Source organism: Molothrus aeneus, chromosome 2, assembly GCF_037042795.1.
Source record: "Molothrus aeneus isolate 106 chromosome 2, BPBGC_Maene_1.0, whole genome shotgun sequence".
Lineage (NCBI taxonomy): Eukaryota > Metazoa > Chordata > Aves > Passeriformes > Icteridae > Molothrus > Molothrus aeneus.
In genome coordinates, this window is record NC_089647.1 from 77977462 (window position 1) to 77998951 (window position 21490).

The window sequence follows — 21490 nt, forward strand, 5'->3', positions numbered from 1 at the left end:
ATCTTTGGAGTGGAAAACTTGAGTCCTGTGAGATTCAGAATTTGACAAATGTCTATTCAAGTAAGAGTTTCTAAAGAGTAAATAAAGGTCACTCTGGGTTCTGCTCTTATACAGGCTGTCTCTAGCTTTCTACTATACTTTATACCAAAATTTGTGTGTGATAAGATATTAATGGTTTATTTACAAGATGTTGTGTCAGATATGTTAGGTTGTGTAGTAGATTATAATTGTATCTTCTTTTGTTTTACAAAATATTTTGGTTTTTTGTATTTAGTTACTTCCAACTATACAAAACACTTTTCCAGTCATTTTAGTGCTTGATAAGTTTAGGCTTCATTGCCTCTGTACATTTTTCAAATTATTAGTTTCCTAATGCTTATGGCTTTAATTTACCCCCTACTGGTATCTTTAAATGGATTTTTCAGAATTTTGAAAGTGGGCTATAGTTGTATTTCGGTATTGCTCCTGACTGACACAGAATTTCTTAAGTAGCCTCCACAATTAAAGGAATGGGAGGTTCAGACAACTTCTACAGCAAGAAGCCAAAGATTCTCTTTAATAAATTTGTACTTGGTTTCTTAGAATGTTTTTGCTTTGATTGTTTCTGGTAATTTGCCTGTTGCTTTTGCAAGTGCTTTTCTCTCTGATGTAACTTAAATATGTTCATTTCAGTATCTGTTCTTCTAATGCAATATACTTACTGTTAAAGCATTTGCCTTGTTTAAAAGATAACAGACACAAAACTGACACACTGCATGCCTCACAGCACCAAAATATCCATAAAGGGTAGCTTGAAGACTTGAGTACACATATTGTATCCATGGATGAATGTATTAATGCCTGTTTGCACATTATGTTCCAAATATAATTCAGGCTATTGTTTTAGCTCCAAGTGCCAGAAAACTACAGAACTGTTTTTCTTTGAATTTACAGTTTGAATTTTCCATTGCAGCCTAAAATTGAAGAAGTAGTGATAAAATATCTGCAGTATGTTCATGCATGGACTGTAGCCTATATAACCTTTGAAACATTTAACATTCTGCCACATTTCTGTGGAAAAAGTGTCATTCATGAGGACTGATAAAATCAAGCATTCTTCTTACAGTTAAACCCCAATGTTATCTGTCCCTCTTCCTCTTGAATCTGTTTTCTTGATAGGTTTTCTTTTTTTCAGTTTCTGACTATATGATTTAGGGGAAATACACAAATATGTTTTAATGTTTCCACAGTACAGGAGACTAGGAAATTTGTGACCAAAGTTTAAAATCTAGTAAAGAGCAGCAGAAGAAAAGGAGATGGAAAAACCCTACCAATGCAATCTCCCAAAAGTTCTTGTCTGTGTATTAAGATTCCAGTTCAGCTAATTCTTAAAAAACCTGCATTATCATTAATTACAGGAATGGTTTCCTGAATCTGTGACTCCATGAATGAAATACTTACATTGCCATGAGTTTTCAATATCATGTAATGGAACATCAGTCCTGATAGACAGTACTATAAAAGTGCAACAGTTGCAACTGCCTTTGAAAACCAGTGAAAGAAAACAGAGCCTTTAGGAATAAGAAAATGTTATTCCCTTTTAAGGAGTTTCTGGTGTAGCATATTTATATCTTAGTCTGGTGGAGTTAAATAAAATCTGATGATTGGATTCCATTCTAGGAATGACAAATCTTCCTAAAATATTGGACCGAAGAGCTACTGCAGGAGTAACTTAGAGTTGAAATGGAGATGGAGCTTGCCTATCTCGGTCCCTCTGCGAGCCTCTCAAGAACCCTGGGCCAGTCCCGAGTCGGCAGACACCGGGGAGGGCAGCCCCGACACGGCCGACAGCGGGGGGACACTCTCTGTGCCCCGAGGGTACTGAGGGCACCTGGGCTGGGGGCAGACACTCTCTGTGCCCCGAGGGTGCTGAGGGCACCTGGGCTGGCAGGGAGACACTCTCTGTGCCCCGAGGGTGCTGAGGGCACCTGGGCTGGCAGGGAGACACTCTCTGTGTGTGCCCCAAGGGTACTGAGGGCACCTGGGCTGATGGGCAGACACTCTCTGTGCCCCGAGGGTGCTGAGGGCACCTGGGCTGGCGGGGAGACACTCTGTGTGTGCCCTGAGGGTACTGAGGGCACCTGGGCTGATGGGGAGACACTCTCTGTGCCCCGAGGGTGCTGAGGGCACCTGGGCTGGCGGGGAGACACTCTCTGTGCCCCGAGGGTGCTGAGGGCACCTGGGCTGGCAGGGAGACACTCTCTGTGCCCCAAGGGTACTGAGGGCACCTGGGCTGGCGGGGAGACACTCTCTGTGCCCCAAGGGTACTGAGGGCACCTGGGCTGGTTGCCTTTGCAGCACAAGAGACACCAGAGACATCGGTAGAAGAGAAAGGGCCGACTCTTAGCAGGGGTTAATCCAAGGTTTTATTAGGAGTCCCGAAGGAGCTCCTGCACCTCAGGGGCCTCCTGCCGAGAGCCCCGGGAGAATGGGCCAAGGTCACATTTAAAGGGAGGTGGAAACCAAAAGTAGATAACATTTTACCAACCAATAAGTAACTCTAAGGGATGGGTACTGGGGGATAGATATATAGGACAGCGTATGGGGCAAGGCCTGGGGGGCTGACTCCCAGCCTCTGGCTAATCACTCGACGACTTGGACCGAAACTTCTGGATGGAGGGGATGGGATGCTGAGTGATTGACAGAGAGCCAGGGTGGGGCTTTGGGGATGATCTCATCCTGGGAGAGGGATAACACAGGTAAAGGGAGGGGAGTACAGTCTGGGATAAACCATTTGGGAAAAATATGGGAATACAAAACAAAACTACTTCAAAGTATTGCAAAGTATAAAAACGCACTACAACACTTGCCTAATGAAAAGCCTAGGTAATGATGAGGTTTCAGCATGGGTAAATAAAATTTTGTAGCCTGTGTTCCTGTGGTAGTTGAATGCCAGTGATATGAGTGATGTAAAATAATTAATGTTACTATTAAGAGTTGAAATTTAACTTCTGGTTGCTTACTTTTGAGTATAAGACTCCTGGTTTGATCTTGCATTTATCTATATAAGATACCTGGAATTTCACATTTGTTACTGTGTTGTAACAAAATTATAAGCCTGAAGTTTCTCATTCATGTTGGACCACATTTTGAGGATTGCAGTGAAAGCTACAGGTATCATTATAATATGTAGTAGCTTATGCTAATTATTCCAAATCAGAGATTGGTAAGGATGCTGTACTGTTACAAAGTACAAAAACTTGAACGTCAGTCTTAAAATTGTCACAAAACAACAATAGAAAACAGCTGAGATGCTTTGGTGGGCAGCAGAGGTAATGCTATTAGGTGTCAAGAAGTTAGTATGTCTTGCTGCTTTTTTGAATTGTGTGCTTTAAAGGGATTTGGCATTTAGCTACATTGTCTGCATTGTAATAGCTGGTAATAGAGATACTTCCTTAAAACAAGGATCCTTTGTGATCTTCCAGGGGATTTGGAACACTCAGATGACATGGTGATTTTTAACAAAAAAAGTTTGAACTGTCTATGTACTGTAACTTTCCATTACTAAGGCAGCTAACATTTACTGGATAATAATGTTTGTGTGATATTTAAGAGTCTTAATTCTCCACGCCTTTCTAAAAATTAAACTGGCTGCAAGACAATATGTGACATGATGGATATATTCCTTTTTGGATTAGAAAAGCATATCATATGGATAAATGGTGTATGTATTTGGACCAAGAGAAGAATGTATAATATGCTGAGCATTGTCAAATTAATTTTTCTTCAGAGATTAAAATAATGGGGTTCAGCCTGTTCATTAAAAGATATGGTAAATGGACCATGAGAGAATCATTATTAGACAGCAAAAGTGTAAATTACCTTTAAAAATATGTGGGCCTATGTAAACTAGTTGAGAGATAATACATTGAAAGAAGACCTTGAGATTATAGAGGGAATGTAGTTTTAATTTTGTGAATGGCAAGAACTCTTGTATGAACTGTTCATATGTCTGCAAAGAGGAGATTTGCTCCTTGCACAAAGGTCACTCTGTGTTTTCTGATCTAATGCTGAAGGATAAATAGCAGTGAAGGTGTAGTCCTGGAGCTGAAGAAAATTTGCTTGAAAGATCAAAGATAGAAACAACTTCAATCACATTTTTTACTATTTAACACTTAAATGGCTCTCCATTTTTTAAGTGTAATGATGGATATTGTAAATTATAATAAATGTAATTACATGACAGTATCACTAATGTCTGTTGTTGACTTCATCCATATTACAGCAAAATCCAGAGAAACTGATTATGCTCATCATATCCCTGTTGTGCTTGATGTCATGTGCACATGTGTAGTGAAAAGCTGGTTTGTGCCTTTTCCCCTTCTTCCAATTCTGTTTGCAACTGAAGAAAGATAAAAAGGGGTAAGCTAAAAAAATAAATGGGGACAAAAAACCTGGGGCTCCAAATGGCTTAATGCCTGCAACCACAAAAAGGTCTCAATCCTCACCATTCTTTAAAAAAGGGAGACATGCGAGCCGTCCTTGTGGCTGGGTAAATACCCATACTTAAATACCCATATTTAAAGGTATGGGCATTTGTGTCTCCTCTTTTCAGATTTTGTAGTGGGAAGAGTCTTGTGCTCTCCACTAATAGCAGCATGTCAGCATAAAACTTGTTTAAAATGTGACCAGCAAAGGCCAATAATTATTATGCAATATAATGCAATATGATGCTTGTGATGCAATGTAAGCTTAAGAGACTACTTAATGTAACTTTTGTTTTTATTTTTGTAAAGAATAAGCTCTCTATATTAATTCATATTACCCTACAGGTTTATGGACCTGACATCTGTACTCTAGTCCTTAAAATTAGAAGGCATGGTTGCCTGGAAAAGTGACAATATTGGTCTTGGTTTCTATATTTTTGGAACTTTCCCTTCCTATACATAATATTTTTGAATTCTTTTGGAATGTATATCTATTCAGAGTGGAAAACTTTATTTATTCCAGACATGAGTTAATGAGTTCCTTATTTCCACATAACTTTCCTGTATTGAAAATCTTGGGAGCCAGGATCTTTGTTTGTTTGTTCTGCTAAAAGAAGTCAGTCCCAACCACCAGCTCTAGTTCTAAGTACTTTTTTGTAGCTGAATATCTTCTGTCAGATTACCTCCTTTTTTTTTTATGGCTTAACTCCCTTGTAAGTTTTCATTTAGTTTTGTTCTTTTATTTTTTATTTTCTAATTTGTTGGAGAGATGATGAGCGTCAATTTTACACACACAGACTAAGAAATACATGCTTCAGATTGTGATTTTGCTCAAAAATATACACAGACTGAAACATGGACATAGAAAAGGAGTTAATTTAACTTGTCTTCAAGCAGATAATGAAATATTTTATTACAGTAAACAAAGAGAGATCATTATGACACCATATTTAAAATAACCACTTGTTTCTCACTGGAAGTGGTGAGTCTTAGTTATTTTAAAACTTTGCCAAGCTAATCCTTTTAACTTCATAGTATCATGCTTACTTTGTATTTGCTTGAGATTGTTTGCGATGATTCAGGTAGAGCCTGAAGTACGAGACTTGGGGAAGGAGTTCTGCTGATGCAGAACTGTTTTTCAGCAATAGCTCTACAGCTAGTTAGAATTTCTAATTTGGAGCAGATCTTTCCCATCTTTGAGCTGATTAAAGGCATACTTGGTTTGGAATCGGGAAATATAGTTTTTTTAACAAGTGATTAACAAGCAGTGTTAATTTTTCTAGAAGTTTCAATGATGGGACCAGTTACTGTTTAGGAGGATGCTATAGAGCTTGCATGGTAAATTGCTTTCTGTCCTAGCCTTTCCTCCTGGGACTCCAGAGTGAATGTTTCAAGTCCTGCTCTAGCTCCTGCTGCCAATGGCACTTGAGTTGCTCCTACAAAGCAAAGAATGGGAGCCATAACACCACCTTATATCTTGTGTGCATTTGTGCAAAGATGCAGTTTCATAATCTCTATCAATGAAAGTTTTCCTGCTGTTGTAAGGAGGTGTTGGCCCTGGTCACATGTTCCTGCCATCTCCCTTGTGCTTGGACTACTATTTATGTAGTTATCTAGAGGAAACTTAAAAATAATCTGGAAAGAGAAGTTATCAAAATGCGATGGCTGAGGTGTGAAAAATGAAAAGCCTGGAGGTCAGAACCCCACTTTTTTTGTGGCAGAATGGCACTACATTCTGACTTTACCATGGTAGAGCACTTCTCACTGTTGACAGCTAAATTTCCTCTTGGGCTGAGCCCATCAGAACAAGCCTCTTGCTGCTACCTGATGTGTTGTTAGCAGGTGACTGCAAGGATGATGAAGGAACTTTGAGACTGTAAAATCAGCCTTGCAAGGGTTAGAGCATGGGATTAGAGTTGCTCTGCCATGCTGTGCATGTGCTCTGGATACATTTGTGCTGTGATGCAGTTGTGGTCTCTCCTTGTCTCTTTGTGTCTCTTCTTTGGTGCAGGAGGTGAAATGTAGCCCTTTGTATATACTTATGGAGACTTTTTTACTGCTTATATAAAGGTATATTCTACCTTTATAATAATATAAAGGTATATTCTACCTTTAAGGATTTTTTTCTGTAGCTTTGAGGAACATGTAGTTGCACACACTTTTCAGCATTCAATTTGCAAGTGAAAACCCAGTTTAGTAAGAATTTTGAGGCAATCCTAGCTCAGCAGATAAACTGGATATTGGGTTTCTGGAACTTGTTGCATTTCACCATTTTTATGTAACTTAGCTGAGCTATTAAAATAGAAAAAATTTCTAGGGTACTGTGGTCTTATTTACTATCTTATGCAATTCTGAGACATCAGTTGGCATCCAAATGAAGCATATGAAAAAATTTATAGTTTTTTAGTTTCATTCATCTCTTACCTTTGAAAAGAAAGAAATATCAACTTTTCCAGAAAGATTGCTTTAATTTAACAGGCTGATTCCCTCTACAGGCTAAAATTTTGAAATTTAGAGTCTGTAGCTGTTTAAGCATGCTTAATTCCAAGCACATGCTTATTTACAGGATCCAGATTTGTTTGTCTAATTACTTTATAGCATGAGTGAAGCCAGACTGTCCAACTCTCAGGCCCATCTGTTGGGAAGGGGAAGGAGGAACTTGACTGTCTCTGTTCCAAAAAGCTGTTTCACCCACAGTCACCAGATAAAATTTGTTTCAGATTCAGAGTTGGTGGTATTCAGAATACATGGTAGATGCTTTTGTCATAATATATTATCCTGAGCTCAGAAGAGTTGTGGTTCATAGAAGCAGCACCACAAGGATGTCTCATGGATTGCTTCATTTTAAGTGCCTGTAAATTCTCTGATACTACATATTGAAATAATTTATTGACTTGTTTTATTTATGACACTGAGATAGTGAGAGGTTGTTGTTCCAAAGCTGTAGCATTTTGACTGATGTAATATTGTCTGTCCATCACGTTTTGTTCCACAAGTTTAAATGTGCCAAATTCCACTGTTGCTTCCTCATGCTAGCCAAGAAGTGTAACTTACACATACTTTGAAAATAATTTGAAACTTTTATAATATTCAGTGGTGTTTATTATCACATGTAATTCTTTGCCTTCTGTGGAAAAATAAAATTAAATAGCCAAATCTGCAGTTTCATTCATGTCAGAATATGTGTGAGTAGAAACAGGGCTTCATGGAAAACTCCAAATTTGTATATTTGAGTATAAAAATCCTATTTCTTAAAGGAAAAATATTATTCCGAATTTTATCTTTAACTTTGGCTACAAAAGCACCTTAACGTTTTTCTTAGTTTTATGTGAACATCCGCATTTAAGAGGACAACATATTCACATGCATTTCTGCCCATAATATCTAATGTAAACTTCATATAAGTAGAGCAAAAAGAGAAACTGGAGGGAGAGCTATGTACATTGACTGTTAAAACATGTAGAAAAAAAAATATTTTCTGGGAGTGATTTCCAAAGGGGAAAAAAAGTTGAATTTTTCATTTACTTAAATTTAGTGTAGTAGGCCTCTCTTGGTGGGCAGCTGTTAAAGCTAGTTATCTTTCATTACGGGGTAATTAATCCACAGTTTTCTCCAGGGAACTGTCTGTAAGATTTAAATAAGAACATCTTCCATTAGTAATACCATGAATCTTTGCAAAAAGATGCATGTAGTAAAGAAGACAAGGCAGAGTGTGCTTTGCAGGATTCCATGGAACGGTATCTTTGCTGTGACTGTGTTGTCTGATGTTATCCCATATGTGCACTGGTGCTTGCTCAGCTCATGAGAGGGCATCATAGAAGCGCTCCCTTACCATCCTCTCTAAGATTGCAGCTGCTTCTCCCAACTTCTTCCGTGCCTGTGCTGATGTAGGGAGTTTCCTCTTGTCCCTGCTTGCCCTCCAGCTGTGTTTGCCGTGCTGTATCCTGTGTTGACCTAAGACAATTGATTAAGCTTGCCTTTCAGAGATGGGAACCTTTGGGTTTTTTTTTTTTAACAATTGATCTAATGGTTGTCACATGTTTGCAAAGCTAAAGGAGCAGTGTATTTTAGTACAGATATAGAAATAAATGGCTAGAGACATCAGTACCAGTTATTAGAGAAGGAAGATCAATATGACAAGGCTCTGCTTTCTCTTAAGGAAATGGATGTTGTGGGATTCAGTGGGAAGATACCACATCCCTTTATCTCAGACAAAGTACATGGGTCTTGTCTATTTTGTGACAAGGTTTGTGCCAGATTCTCTCTCCTTTTAGTTGCTGTCCCTGTCCAGAGATTATGATCTTCCTGACACACTTCACCTAGCTCTGTGGAGTAAATAACTTAGGAAGGGAACACTGGAGACTTGTCCCTTTCTTGAAGTGGCATCAGCTGGAATGGTTGCTTAGGTTTATATCCAATTGAGTTTGGAATATCTGTAAGGATGGAAACTCCACAGCCTCTCTCAGCTATGCATTCCTGTGTTTGATCAACATCTTCCAGTACTCCTTGCCTTTCTAGATTGCAGCTATCTCACATATGACTTGTCTCATTGCCATGGCCATGACAGTACCTCTATAATTCCCAGTTTTTCCCTGCTAGTGACTGCCATAGGCATTTCTGGTCACAAATGTAGTTTTCAGTCAGCCTCTACCTTTCCTGCATGCTTTCCCCCATGTACCCTGTTAAATGTCCGGTGACAGTGTATTTGTTGGCAGTTGTCCCTTCTGCTGTTAACCCTTCTTGGGACTGTCCCTCAAAATCCTCTAAGCACCCTCTGCGCCTTTAGCTGTTTTTAGCTCATATGGTTCCCAAACTGATGGCTGCACAGCTGCTCCCAGGGGTGTGAGAGTCAGGAGGGATTGGGCCCTGGAGTGCAGGTACTGACTTTGTGGGTCACTGCTCTGTGACAGTTACTGTGACCTATGGGACACCATCCCATCCTGGGGTTTTATAATGGTTTTATGCTTGAGAGGCTATTGCCCCAGTCCTATCCTTCCCTTACTTGTGTGATGTTTTGTTTTTTTAGTAATTGCAGGGTCAGTATATCCTGGCTTTGGTAGAAGACAGTCTGTTGGTTTAGTGAATTAAACCTGGTTTGGTGCGGCGATGATGAACAAACAAAACCACAAACAAATGTGTGCCCATGCATATTTAATTATTGATATTTACTGCTTCTCTGGTTCTTAAATAATTGTGATTAACATAACAGACAACATGATACTTGTTTTTTTCATAAATATGCCTATCATGTGTCAGAAATTAAATTTAATGCTGTTTAATTGCTCTCTTCTTCTGGGAAAATAACTCCAGTTTACTAACAAGATGTAGATGCTTCTACTTTTGTGAAGTGGACTTGATGGTTTGTTCTGCATCTTCCAGTGTAGCTCAGGGAGTCTTTATAAACTCTCTGGAGATCTTCAAAGATATAGACTTCATAGACTCTCTGGAGGTCTTCAAACAATCTTTATCAAATGTTTGATGATGACTATTTAGAATTTGGTTAGGGCAGTAGGCTTTTAACAGTCTTGGCTTTATCAAGAATGTTGCTTATTCAATGTCTTTGTTATAATGCTTGAGAAATGACTCTTTTTTCAATCTAGTTATTAGAGAAGATAATTCTAGGGTCACTTACCTTCCTGGCTGTCAACACCAGGGTTCTTTATGCTTAAATCATCAGTAAATTCAGGGTTGTGTGAGCTTGGACAGTCATCATAAGTTTTCATTTGGTTTTTGAATGTGCAGTATAAATATCATTATAGTCACCTAACTCTGAAAGCATTTTAGAATGTTTGGAAAAATACCAGACAGTTTTTTTTTTCAACACACAGGCATACAATTAATACTCTTTGACTGCCAGCTCAATGTAACATCTCATAACACAGTGCTAATTTTTCATTGCTCATTCACTTCTAAATATATTCTTATGTTTTGATTATTGATTTTGCCTCCCCTTTGAAAAACACAAGGTATGGTATTGCAAAGTGCACTTACTGATCAACCTATATGTTTGTGTTCTCTATTAATTTGCAAAGCTTCACGTGCAGCTTTAGGACAGGAGAAATAGTATGGCTGTATTAAGAGTATGCCTTGTATCTGTGCATATTCTTCATTTGCTCTGACACTGGAGTTTTTGAACTGTTTGTTATTCTGCTTGTTTTCCCCACTGAATTTCAGTTTGCTACAGAAAATTTTGTAGATGCCATAAACTTGGGTCCTTGGTAATGTGAGATATTGCTTTGGCTAGAATGATGCTCCCCTGTTTTTCCCCCTCATCGTCCTGTTTTTTTTCTCCATGACTGCCTGGTTTTAATTTAGACTAATGTATATTTTTTGTTAAACATCTCATTGAGTATTTTCTGCCAAGCTGAAGGCTTTTTCCAGACCAAAAGCCAAATGGCCTAGAAAATAAAGTTCTGCTAACTTTCTCTGCTATATTCAGTGCAGTAATTCCAAGTGCTTTCCCCCTCCAAACAAATTAAAAATATGTAGCTTGAATCCTAATTTTCGACAAAGAACTAATAGAGTAAATCGTACTTGATAGAGGTTTTTTTTTTGTGAAACAAAGTAGTTAATAGATTTTGCTAGTTGTGGCTCAAATGTATTCTTTAATTGATAAGATGGGATACTTATCAATCGATAAGCAGGGACTCCTTCTTACCTTGCTAGCATATTCAGGCTGGATTTGTGCAACACTGGCATATTACATTTTAAACTAAATTTGAATTAATGATTAAACAAATGCTGCTTTTACATCAGGCGAAATCTTGTGTGGTCATGCAACTGGTGGAACTATTTTGTGTTGCATGAAAAATGAAATGGTCTTCCTGAGGCTGGATGATCCGGAAGATTAAGATTAGACTAGGGTTTGCCGTTTCCTTTGCGCATACCTGATTTCTTCTCTTTATCTTCCTGTAATCAGCAGCTATATCCATTGCCAGGATCTAATTGAACTTAATGAAGAAAGAGGTTCTGCTGTTAATCTTCTGCATTTTCTGCTCTTTGTGCTGCTCACGGTGCTAAAAAGAGATGAGTTAACATAAACCTGAGTAGGCTGTTTAACCTTCTTTCTCTTCTGGAAATGTAGATGCAATAACATTTGCAGCTGAAAAGGCTCATTCGCAGTTTCTAATGTTTAAGGATGCAAATGAAGCATTTTGTCTTTTCTGTCGCCTGGAGGTGTTAAGCAAGGAAACAGAAAGAGGTTTCTAGGATTAGTTCCACAGATTTCTTTTATCATGTAAAAATCAAGGGTGATTTCAATGCCATGAAGTGAAGAAAAGCAATATGGAAACCATCCAGGGAAAATTCTTAAGTTTAGTTTGTTTCTCCCTAAATTTTCTGAGCATTCCTTACTACTGATATAGGTGACTACTGAAAACTCTTGCGAGCATACCAAGGCTAAGTTTCGGTGCCTCGGGTGCTGTCTGTGTAGTGTTTCATATATGGTGAAGTAGTTAATCACTTACAGTGGTGTGTCATGCAAACTCCTGTATGTTCAAATTTTATAGTTTGTACATGAGAAATGCTTCTGAACTGAGTTAATTCAATATGGCATTTAAGTTCTGGACAAACATATAATATATAGACCGTGTAAAGCCTTAAATAGTTTTAAAGCGAAATTATCAAGTAAGACTTCAGGTTGAAGATCCAAAGTGAAAACTTGTAAGTATAGAGCCACAGAGGCAGTACTTGTGCTTTGAGTCCTTGGAAAAAGCTGGCTCTGTCTTTTCACTTGCAAAGGTATGATTGGGAGCTATGTCTTCCACTTACAAGTTACAATATACACTATGAACTTTTTGGTAAAGGAGAGTTTTTAATTTCAAAATGTAGAATTAAATCATTCTAAGCACGTTTACCCTTTTTACATATAATCTGTGATAATAATAGTTCACAACTTATATCTTGTTAAGGATGTTGTCTATGGATCACTATGCTTCTTAGTTTTGACTTTGTAATTTTACCACTTCTGTGGAATTAGAGGAGATGACTTTAAAGTTTATTAAAAAAACTATTTTTCATGCGGCATTATTACTTAAGGTGGTGCTGACTGTTTAGAGTTACTCTGGCCGCTCCCTGGTATTTATGCAGAAGGCATAAACCTGTGTACCTTTTCTGTGGGGTACACCTTTTTTGGACACTGGAGTTTAGTTGCTTTAGGTTGTTTATACTGGCTTGGCAACTGTGCCTTTTGTTTAAGCTGTGCTTTAGATTAGTATAACAAATTGAGTCCTCTCTTTCCACCTCCAGTATTTGAATATACATATACTACATTTTAAATAGCATAATTATGCCTATCTCTCTATATATTATAAATAGCTATATGCTGTGCTTGCATTCTATTCCTAGCCTATTTTAAGGAAGGCATGTTTGGGACCTGGATAAGACTTTTTTTCATTTTGTCCTGCAGAAGTTTGTCTGGTCCTTCTTGTAACTGATTAATGGATTTTCATGCCTCTGAATATTTAAAACTATGGAGACAGGCATTAACAGACTCATGCCAGAGTTAAATAAACCAGTTAATATTTCTTAGAAGGAGAGTTTAATGGGAGTATATTAACACATCTCCCTCCCTATGGTAAAGGTTAAACATTGAAACTGGCATCAATTGGCTTATTTTCAAGTAAACGAGTGTATTCTAGTTTTAATTTTTTTTTTTGGGTATTGCTGCCCAGCAATTTCCTTGTGGTTCAAAAATGCTTTAGTGTTCTTTAAATTCAGTTTTAAGAAGTAAGACAAACTTCTTGCAGCTGTGTTCAATTTTAGGTAAAGCCTTTTTTTTCTGCTAGCTTTTTCTTTTCAAAGGAAACACTTCCAATGTATTACTTACTCTTGCAGTACATGCTCCTGTTTGAGACAGTGAATAAGATATTTAAAGTAGCAATGTAGTGTCACAGGTAGTGACATACCTTGTGTGGGGGTTCTGACTTCTACATTGTAGTGTGTTTTGGAGCCAAGTAACAGTTCTGATTTTGAAGCAGAATTTGGAAGAAGCCATGAGACCTGACAGGCTGGGCAGCACAGTTCTTTATTACCATCTTCCTCTGAAAGTTACCTCAGGCACTGTTACTTTGCCAACTGCCAATTTATATTTTGCTTTTGAGGCTACTTCCTGTCACAGTGTACCTGCCTTGTGCTTCTGAAGCTCAAGGTGATTGTAGTAATCCATCTTCTTCCAAAGACCTCTAACAACACAAAAGCCAAACCTCTGCAGAAATAACTGTACTAGTCAAAGGCAGGTGTACAGAACAGAAGGCTGCTACAGCCCTTCCCTCTTGCATATTTATGCTTTTCCTTACATCACATATTGTCTTCACTGGGCTATAAGCTGTACAGAAAGCTTAAATTTACTTCAGCATGGCTCATCTTGTAAAAATATTTGTTCTAATGAAGGATGCTACTTGTATGTGTTGTCTTTTCTCTCTGTGTGTTGGTGTAAATGTATGTGCATTGTAAAGATCCTTTGTCTCCAGAAGTTCTGCTTATTTAATTGTAAACAAGATTGGAAGAAACTTTTCTTCACTGAACTGCTGGAGAGTTACTGCTCTTGATGATCCATGACAATACCTAGACTTTTTACTGATTCAGGCCCTTTGCAGCTTAAAATTAAACATCAGAGAATTAAATTTTCCATTTATTGGTACTGAATTTGCAGGTTGATGCCTGCACAAATCATTGGCCACTCCTGTGTATGCTCTTAATTCTGAGCCTTCAAGACAGCAGCAACGGGGCCAAAAAATTGGAGCTGATAGGTCATGTCTGTGCAGAAGGCTTCAGGATGGTTTTTCATGTCCACCACATTGTATTGTAGAGTATTTTACCAGTTCACTATTTCCTAAGTTATTGAGTGGATGCTTCTTATTATATATTCTTATAGTAGATTTACTTGAGGAATTCCTTCCCAATGTTGAATGGACAGTTCCTGATTTCTGAAGTGTTTTATGTACCTGCGTTTTTCAACTGATGTCAATGTGCTAGTGTTAGTGGATTTTTTTTCTCCCCTTTTTCCCTGCTAGTACTCCTGAATCTTGTCTGACTTTGGATGTTTCATCTGGATTTTTCTGTTCTGCTTGGTTTTTTCCTAGATTGTTTGTACCTCTGTTGGACCTTCCTTTTGCTGCCAGCTCAGCTTTTCAGCCCTGCATTTAGCTCATGTGACTTAGAGGCTTTTTGGCCCAGCTGTCTATTCCAGTCATCTTTGAGGTGTGCTGCTTATCTGCTCTGCTTTGTATGTGTCTGCAGGCATCTGCACATTCAGGTTTGTGTCCTTCTGGTGATCTGTGAGCTGTATGTGGGGGATTGTGTTTGTGGATGATCCCAATTTTTCTGGAACACTGTGAATACCAGACTACTTGTGCCTGTTCCTGTCTCCTTTGTGTCTGCCTCCTTGACTGGTTGTGTGGCAAGAGCATACAATGGTGAAAGAATTAATCAGCTGCATGTAAGAATTTAATGGAAACCTTTTCTAGTTTCTCCTGTAAAGAAAACTTGTGGGTTAAAACAGACTCTGGAAAACCAGACTTATCATAAAGTTTCTGCTGAAGTTCGTAACTGTGGACCCTCCTTCATAATCTTACTCACCAATAAATTCTTCAGTAAGCGTGGTAACTTGTGCTGCCCACACTTGCTGATCTTGCTGTTACCTCACTACCACAGAATCTTGTTTCTGTTTCTCTTCTGCCCTTAAGTTGTTGGAGTACTTGAAACTATATGTCCAGAGTTGTTTTTAGCAGTGGCTTTGATGCTTCAAACTTCAGCCGTTCTGTGACTCAGAGAAGCATCATGTTTGTTTTCTAAAAGCAACCTTAAAACAGTAGTGCAGATTTGACAAGAAGAGCAGGTCAATATGGCAGCATGCAGCCACCCTCCAGAGCACCTCAGAGTTTGAGGATGTGCCATCCTCCCAAAGAAGGTTCTTGTTCCCAGTTGTATGCACCAGCAGCTCATGGTCCTTCCTTCAGTGCCCATAAAGCTTCTCTGCTTAGCTCATTTTGTCTCATGAAAGTGATGGAAAACATTTCTTACACAAGAAGTAGACCATTGTCTGCCATGTTGGTCAGCTGAGGAGTGTTTAAGCCAGCCTTTGGAGAAGGGGGATAGATAGGATTGTGGGCAGGCATGTGCAGGAGGGGGAAGGAGAGAGGATGAGGGAAGAGGAACTTGGTTGGTTACCTCAGTTACTTGAGGACTGTTACTGTCTTCTGTTAATATTACCCTGAGTTGAAAATATCATATGTAAGTCTGAATTTGAGAACCTATGATTCAGTGGCAGCATGCAATAGATTGTTCGGGTTCTCCTGTAAAGTTTCCTGAACTTGTTTAAAACCAGCTCTGTGTTCACATAAAAAAGCTTATTTTCAATAAAGCAGAGCAGCTACAAATGCTCCTGAGATCTCTCTAGCCTTTCAGCCATTTCTTCCTCAGAGATGAGAAATACTTCCCTCGAACTACTCATTTCAGGTACTAGGGAATGAACAAGAAAAAAGCCTTATTGAAGCCTTATTGAAAAAAGCCTTATTGAATACTTCCCTCGAACTACTCATTTCAGGTACTAGGGAATGAACAAGAAAAAAGTGCATTATTGTCACTGCTTCTGTGTGGAAAGATAACTGTAGGGGCTCTTGCACCTGGAAGCAGCTGGGCACTTGGAGTATGCTTTGCCACATCAACATGCTGTGAGTGGAAAAATCCCCTCATCCAATGGTCCTGAAAGAGGAAACACAAGATTCTTGATAGCACTGTTTTTATACATGGCATATCTCCTTGTTGGTTGAAGTTGCTCCTCTTAAGCTGATATTAACATGCAGATTCAAGTATCTTGGCTCAAATGAGGACACCAAAAACTGTGTTTAATTGTCCATAACTAACATAGTAAAAGACAGAGGATAAGTTTTAGTATCATTTGTTTTGTCTAAGGCTGAGTTGGAACTGTTCAATCATTTCCTGCAGCTCCGGGAGGCCTAGCAGTGAGTTGGCTGCTTTGCCACAGATTCATAAGCCCACAGAAGAGTATATGTTGCCAAGTATATGTGTGTAAAAGTTGCTTATGCAGTTTCCCCTCCTTCATGCTTTCTATCTTTAGTTCTGCTTAGGCTGTCACTGAGACTGAATCCACTACTGACTGTATAATACACTAATTGTGAATATCTACATTCATAATTTCCAGAAGGAGGAGGTGCAAAGGGAACTCCCCTTCTAGACGGTCTCTTTAATTACCTCAGGAGTTTATCAGATGGGCAGGTCCTTTCCAGATGTTGAGAGTATGATGACTTACAGTAACATAGGTCTGTTTGGCCCACTCTGTTCCCAGAGCAGTCAGATGTTTGACAGACTGTGTGACTGTGATGGTCACAACTCAATCATGAACTTCTCAAAAGGATTTTCCAAATCTTGCCTTTGCTTTGTACTTTGACACTATGTTTAGGTTTTGCTATATTAGCTGCATTCTCTGAGGGTAGACTAAGGCTTTTGTCTGGCATAAAAGAGCCAACCACCAAACCAAAAGGAAGGGAGAATAAACTGCTCGCAGTTCTTATGGCATGACTATTAGACCTGTTGTTACTGCTTTCAAAAATAGTGGGCTGTTGGGGAAAACTCTTCAATATCTGATACTTAAAACAACTAAAAATTAACTTTTTTGCATGAATTTTTTATGAACTTGTTCTTCTATAAAATATTCATTATTATTTGCCTGTACCTTTCATTTTGCAAAGTAGAGCAGTGATACACAGATATCACAGGCATGTTTCTAAACAAAGTGCTGGTGCATGTTTATGGTGAAACTTTTGATGTGTTTTCTGTGGCCAGATAATTAGTCTTCAAGGCTGAAATATGCTGCTGGATGTGTGGAGGAGTAACAGAAGTTTTGGAAGAACTTGTTTGATATGCAGTGTGTAAGCTTGTATATGTACAGCAGAGGTTTTAGTACTTGTTGCCACACTGACAAATCTGTGTGTGAACAAATTGGTAAATCTTTGTGGGAGCTGAAGATGTTGCCACTGCATTCTTTCATATGGTCTGGTTTTGGTATTTTCAGTATCAGGCAGTAGGCAGTTGACTTTTGAATGGATTGTTTAATACATTTTGTGAGTGTGGGTGATGAAGAACCTGGGGCACTTTTCTGGTGATGAGCAGAGGGCTTGAGCAAGCATCTTTGAGTGATGGGGTATTAAATTGCTGTAGCAAGACTTGCAAGACTTTGTCAGCTTACGGCACTACTAAACAAAGTCTTTTTTAATGTGCTTAACTAAAGTTAGTTATGAGTCATGTCAGAGAATGCACAACTTTCCAGTGTAAGAGATGGTTAGGCACACTGCCTGGAGACTAGCAGAACCTCCTAGGTTTGTTAAATGATTTTTGATTTATGGATGTTGCAGAATGCAGAATCATATGTTTTAGGTGTCCTTTGATATCATATTGAATTAAACTATTTAGTTTCAGATTGTTGATGGGGAAATAACTGGCTGTGGTGACTGCCCCAGGTGACTGATGTTATGAGGGAATAGCTGGTTGTACTGTGCTGCTGCTTGTTCACCATGGAAGAGCTGATCTGTGTAAGGTACAAAGCTTTGAAGCAATTAAAGCCAAAAGCTGCATATGTAGACAAGTGCAGTTTGTAAATTCTGACCTATGAAAAGTATACATTAAAAAAACCCCAAAGATACAGGTTGCAACAGGTGATATTTGCACTAGAGTAATGTGAATATGCTGCACATCATCTGTTACTTAATTTTTAGTAAGTATTATAGGCTGTGTCCATGTGGAATGTTACAGCTCTACAGGATTCATGTAACAAATATATTGGATGCAGAGATTAATTTCTTGAAATGGCCTGCAGTGTTCCTTCTTAGGTGGTTCATTAATCTTTCCTGAATGGTACTGTTCTCTTCTTATCCAGCTATCTGGGCAGGAGCAGGGAGTGAACTGGGCACTTTGGAAGTCCATACAACAAATCAGTGAGATGAGACAGTAGGTCAAGCCTGATGTACCCTGTGGGCACTTGGCTGGAAAGGTGCATGCTTGCTGATGCCATCAATGTAATTTTTATCCTCCCCTATGACCTCCAGTTCGAATGAAGATTTTTCATTTTCTGTCAGAACAAATAGGAGAGAAGAGAAATACTGTAAGAATATGGAAGTAGGCTGCAAGCTACAAGTCTGGGATGGTCTGTTATGGCAGTAAAAGTTTTGAACCTGATATCTTGACCTCTGGAGATCTCATGTTTTTGATGGTAAACTCGTGAGAAGAAGGTGAGGAGAGGAAACAATACGTGGTGAAGTTTGAAGTGGTATTGGTCAGGATGCAAATGCCAGTATTGTGGCAGAAACCTTGGAAACGAGGTATGTCCAGGTTAGAAGTGATACAAGAAGGACAGTGTAATCTCCACTTGTCAAGTGTGTAAGTGATCCTTTTCCGCAAGGTTTATTGTGATTGGGATACAGTCTGATGATAGAACTCTGCCCTGCCTCTAGGTGTATGCAGGTACCAATTTCTGCCTCTTGTTAAGAGAGGAAGAAGTATGAGTTTTCAGGTTGTTTCTGAAACAGTCAGCTCCAAACTTTGTGTCACTGTGGTTTCATGCATCAACTCCTTGCTTTGTTTCCCTTCTCCTTTAAAAAGTGGATTTCTTCAAGTGCCAAAGGATCTGAGCACTACTTAATTATGGATCTGCATCCTTGTTTTGGTCCTCCTCTCTCTTCCTTCTTTGTATTACAGTCTTCCCAACTTTCTAAGACAGCTGTTAATCAAGTTGTTAATTCCTGAGTTGCTAAGCTAAGAATCCCAATGCAGTAGAGAATAGGTAGGCAGAGATAAATCCCCAGATGGTTCATTGTGAGTCAAAGCTAACAGTTCTTTGATGTAGCAGAACTGGTGCTCTGCATTTGGTTTGGGTGTCCTTGCACTGAGCTTCCTTGTGTGTCTGTAATGCCCACCTGGTCTTTTCTGGGTGATCTTTATTTCCCTGTTAGCTAGAATGGTATGAAATAATCTACACAGAACTGCTGCTGGCACACTGGTCCTGCTAGGAGGCTGCTGACAGTGCAAATGGTGACTCCCAAGCATGTTGAGATCTCTTGGCTCTTATAAGATCACAAATAGGAGGATGTTTCCCAGCTTAATCGTATTTTTCCTGTGTTCTGGGATTGGATCATATACTTCCATCATGTAAATACACACAGCTTCAACAGATGACTTTTTGTCGTTAGTGACTGTAACTATATGGTTTGTGTAGCATGTGTCAGAAAGACAAAATACTAAGGCTTGAATTGTGGTATAAGAAACTGCTGTTTACCATTTTGCTAGAAGTGGTATTAAGTTAGCTGCCCATTGGCTTAGAAACAAGTTGGTTTTAGACATTTTACAGATGTCTTAGAACTGGGGAGAAGAAAATAAATGTAACTTGGAAAAATTGTGCAAGGCTTGACTTAAAAAAAAAAAAGTTTGTTTCATCCTTACCCCTCTTTCTTCTTCTCTTTCTTCATCCAGTACAAAAGATATACAGTTACCTGAAACACATGTGTGCTTGCTATTGCATCAGTAACTTTCAGGGAACAGTTCTGATAGAATTGTCTTTAACTTAATGTAGTACTGACCTGGAGAAGTTTGAAAGAATGCCTCTGAATAACCTTGCTCAAGTCTCTTGTAGGCATAGAGAAACAGGGGGAAGAAACATGCAGCTCCATGTTTTACCTACATATTGATGTTGAAGTATTAGAACATTTTATGTTAACTGCTTTCCACGTTATTATTGGAGAAGAGTTGCCTAAAAGAATGAGGAAATGTTATTTCACTTATTGCTTTATTTTCAAGGTCTTTTATCTGTTGAGTTAAAGACTGCATTTTCATTGTGGTGTTTCACTGAGGTTTGATTTTAGGAATGCATACTAAATAAAATTTTAAGGGGTATTATCATTTGGCAAGTTCATCTTTTATCATTTGGCAAGTGCATCTTTGTAAATCACTTTGGTTATTTCAACAGTGAATTAACAAACCTCTGTTTTCTGAAGGGATATTTTTAACTTCCAGGCTGGAGTACTTGCAGCTATTTTTCTCTGGCCTGGCTTTTGATTTATACAAATGCTAATTATAGGGCTTTGAATCTGTGTGTATACATAGTTTCACAAGGTCATACACATTTTTAATGAACTGTCTGAAATATTTATATATTGCTCTGTTGTTATGTAAAGAGATCACTGCCTTATAAGTCTTGTACTAGCTCAAAAAGAGAAAAAAGTTAAAGTAATATCTGTGTATGAAAAAGCTGACTTTTATTTTTGTCTCTTGAAGTTTTGTCTTCATTGTCTTTGCAGGCATCAGAAGGTGTCACCTTCATTGGACCTGACACACATGCTATTCAAGCTATGGGAGACAAGATTGAAAGCAAATTGTTAGCCAAGAATGCAAAGGTCAACACGATCCCTGGCTTTGATGGAGTAGTCAAGGTGAGAAATCATTTAATTACTGTCTACCCACTGTAGGAACAGTGTCTAAATCGAAGTATACCTATTGAAGGTCTGATGCAGAATCTAATTATAATTTCCTCTTCTTTTTCAGTAAAATGTAATTAAAAATGAATACAGATTTTAACTAACAAGAGAGCTTTAGAGAAGAGGAGAAAGTCCTTGATAATAAATGATGTATTAGGAGTTCTTCAGTGGAGTCTCTAAAACTACTTTGCTTTAAATTTAACATGAAGGCAGGTAGATGTGTAAAATGTCAGGTGTGGGTTTGACTTATTTGCACATCTTTACATTTCTCAGGTCTTCTTGTTGGCCAAGATCTTGACAGCTCTAAGTGAAGTGAAGTTTGTTAAACTGTGTGAAGTTTCCATTTTGTGGTCTGTTTTGATGGTGCATATTTCCATGTGTTGCAAATTTCAGGATGAGGATGGGATGGGGGGGAATTTGACGGCTCTTTATCAGAATCTGCAGCTAATGCTCTTTGTGTATTTTAGAAGGAATGGCTTCCAACGGTTTTGTAAAAAAGAACTTGTTATTTCTTTATAGTTTCTAAGGTTAAATAAGGTA

General features: G+C 38.5%; 1 protein-coding gene across 1 annotated transcript in view; it reads left to right on the forward strand.

Moving 5' to 3' along the window:
• Positions 1 to 21490, forward strand: part of PCCA (propionyl-CoA carboxylase subunit alpha) — a 273855-nt gene that overhangs the window by 57163 nt on the left and 195202 nt on the right. Inside the window, exon 7 of the mRNA XM_066545147.1 lies at positions 20774 to 20905. Coding sequence (XP_066401244.1) covers positions 20774 to 20905 — 132 coding nt within the window. The remainder of the gene's footprint in view (positions 1 to 20773; positions 20906 to 21490) is intronic.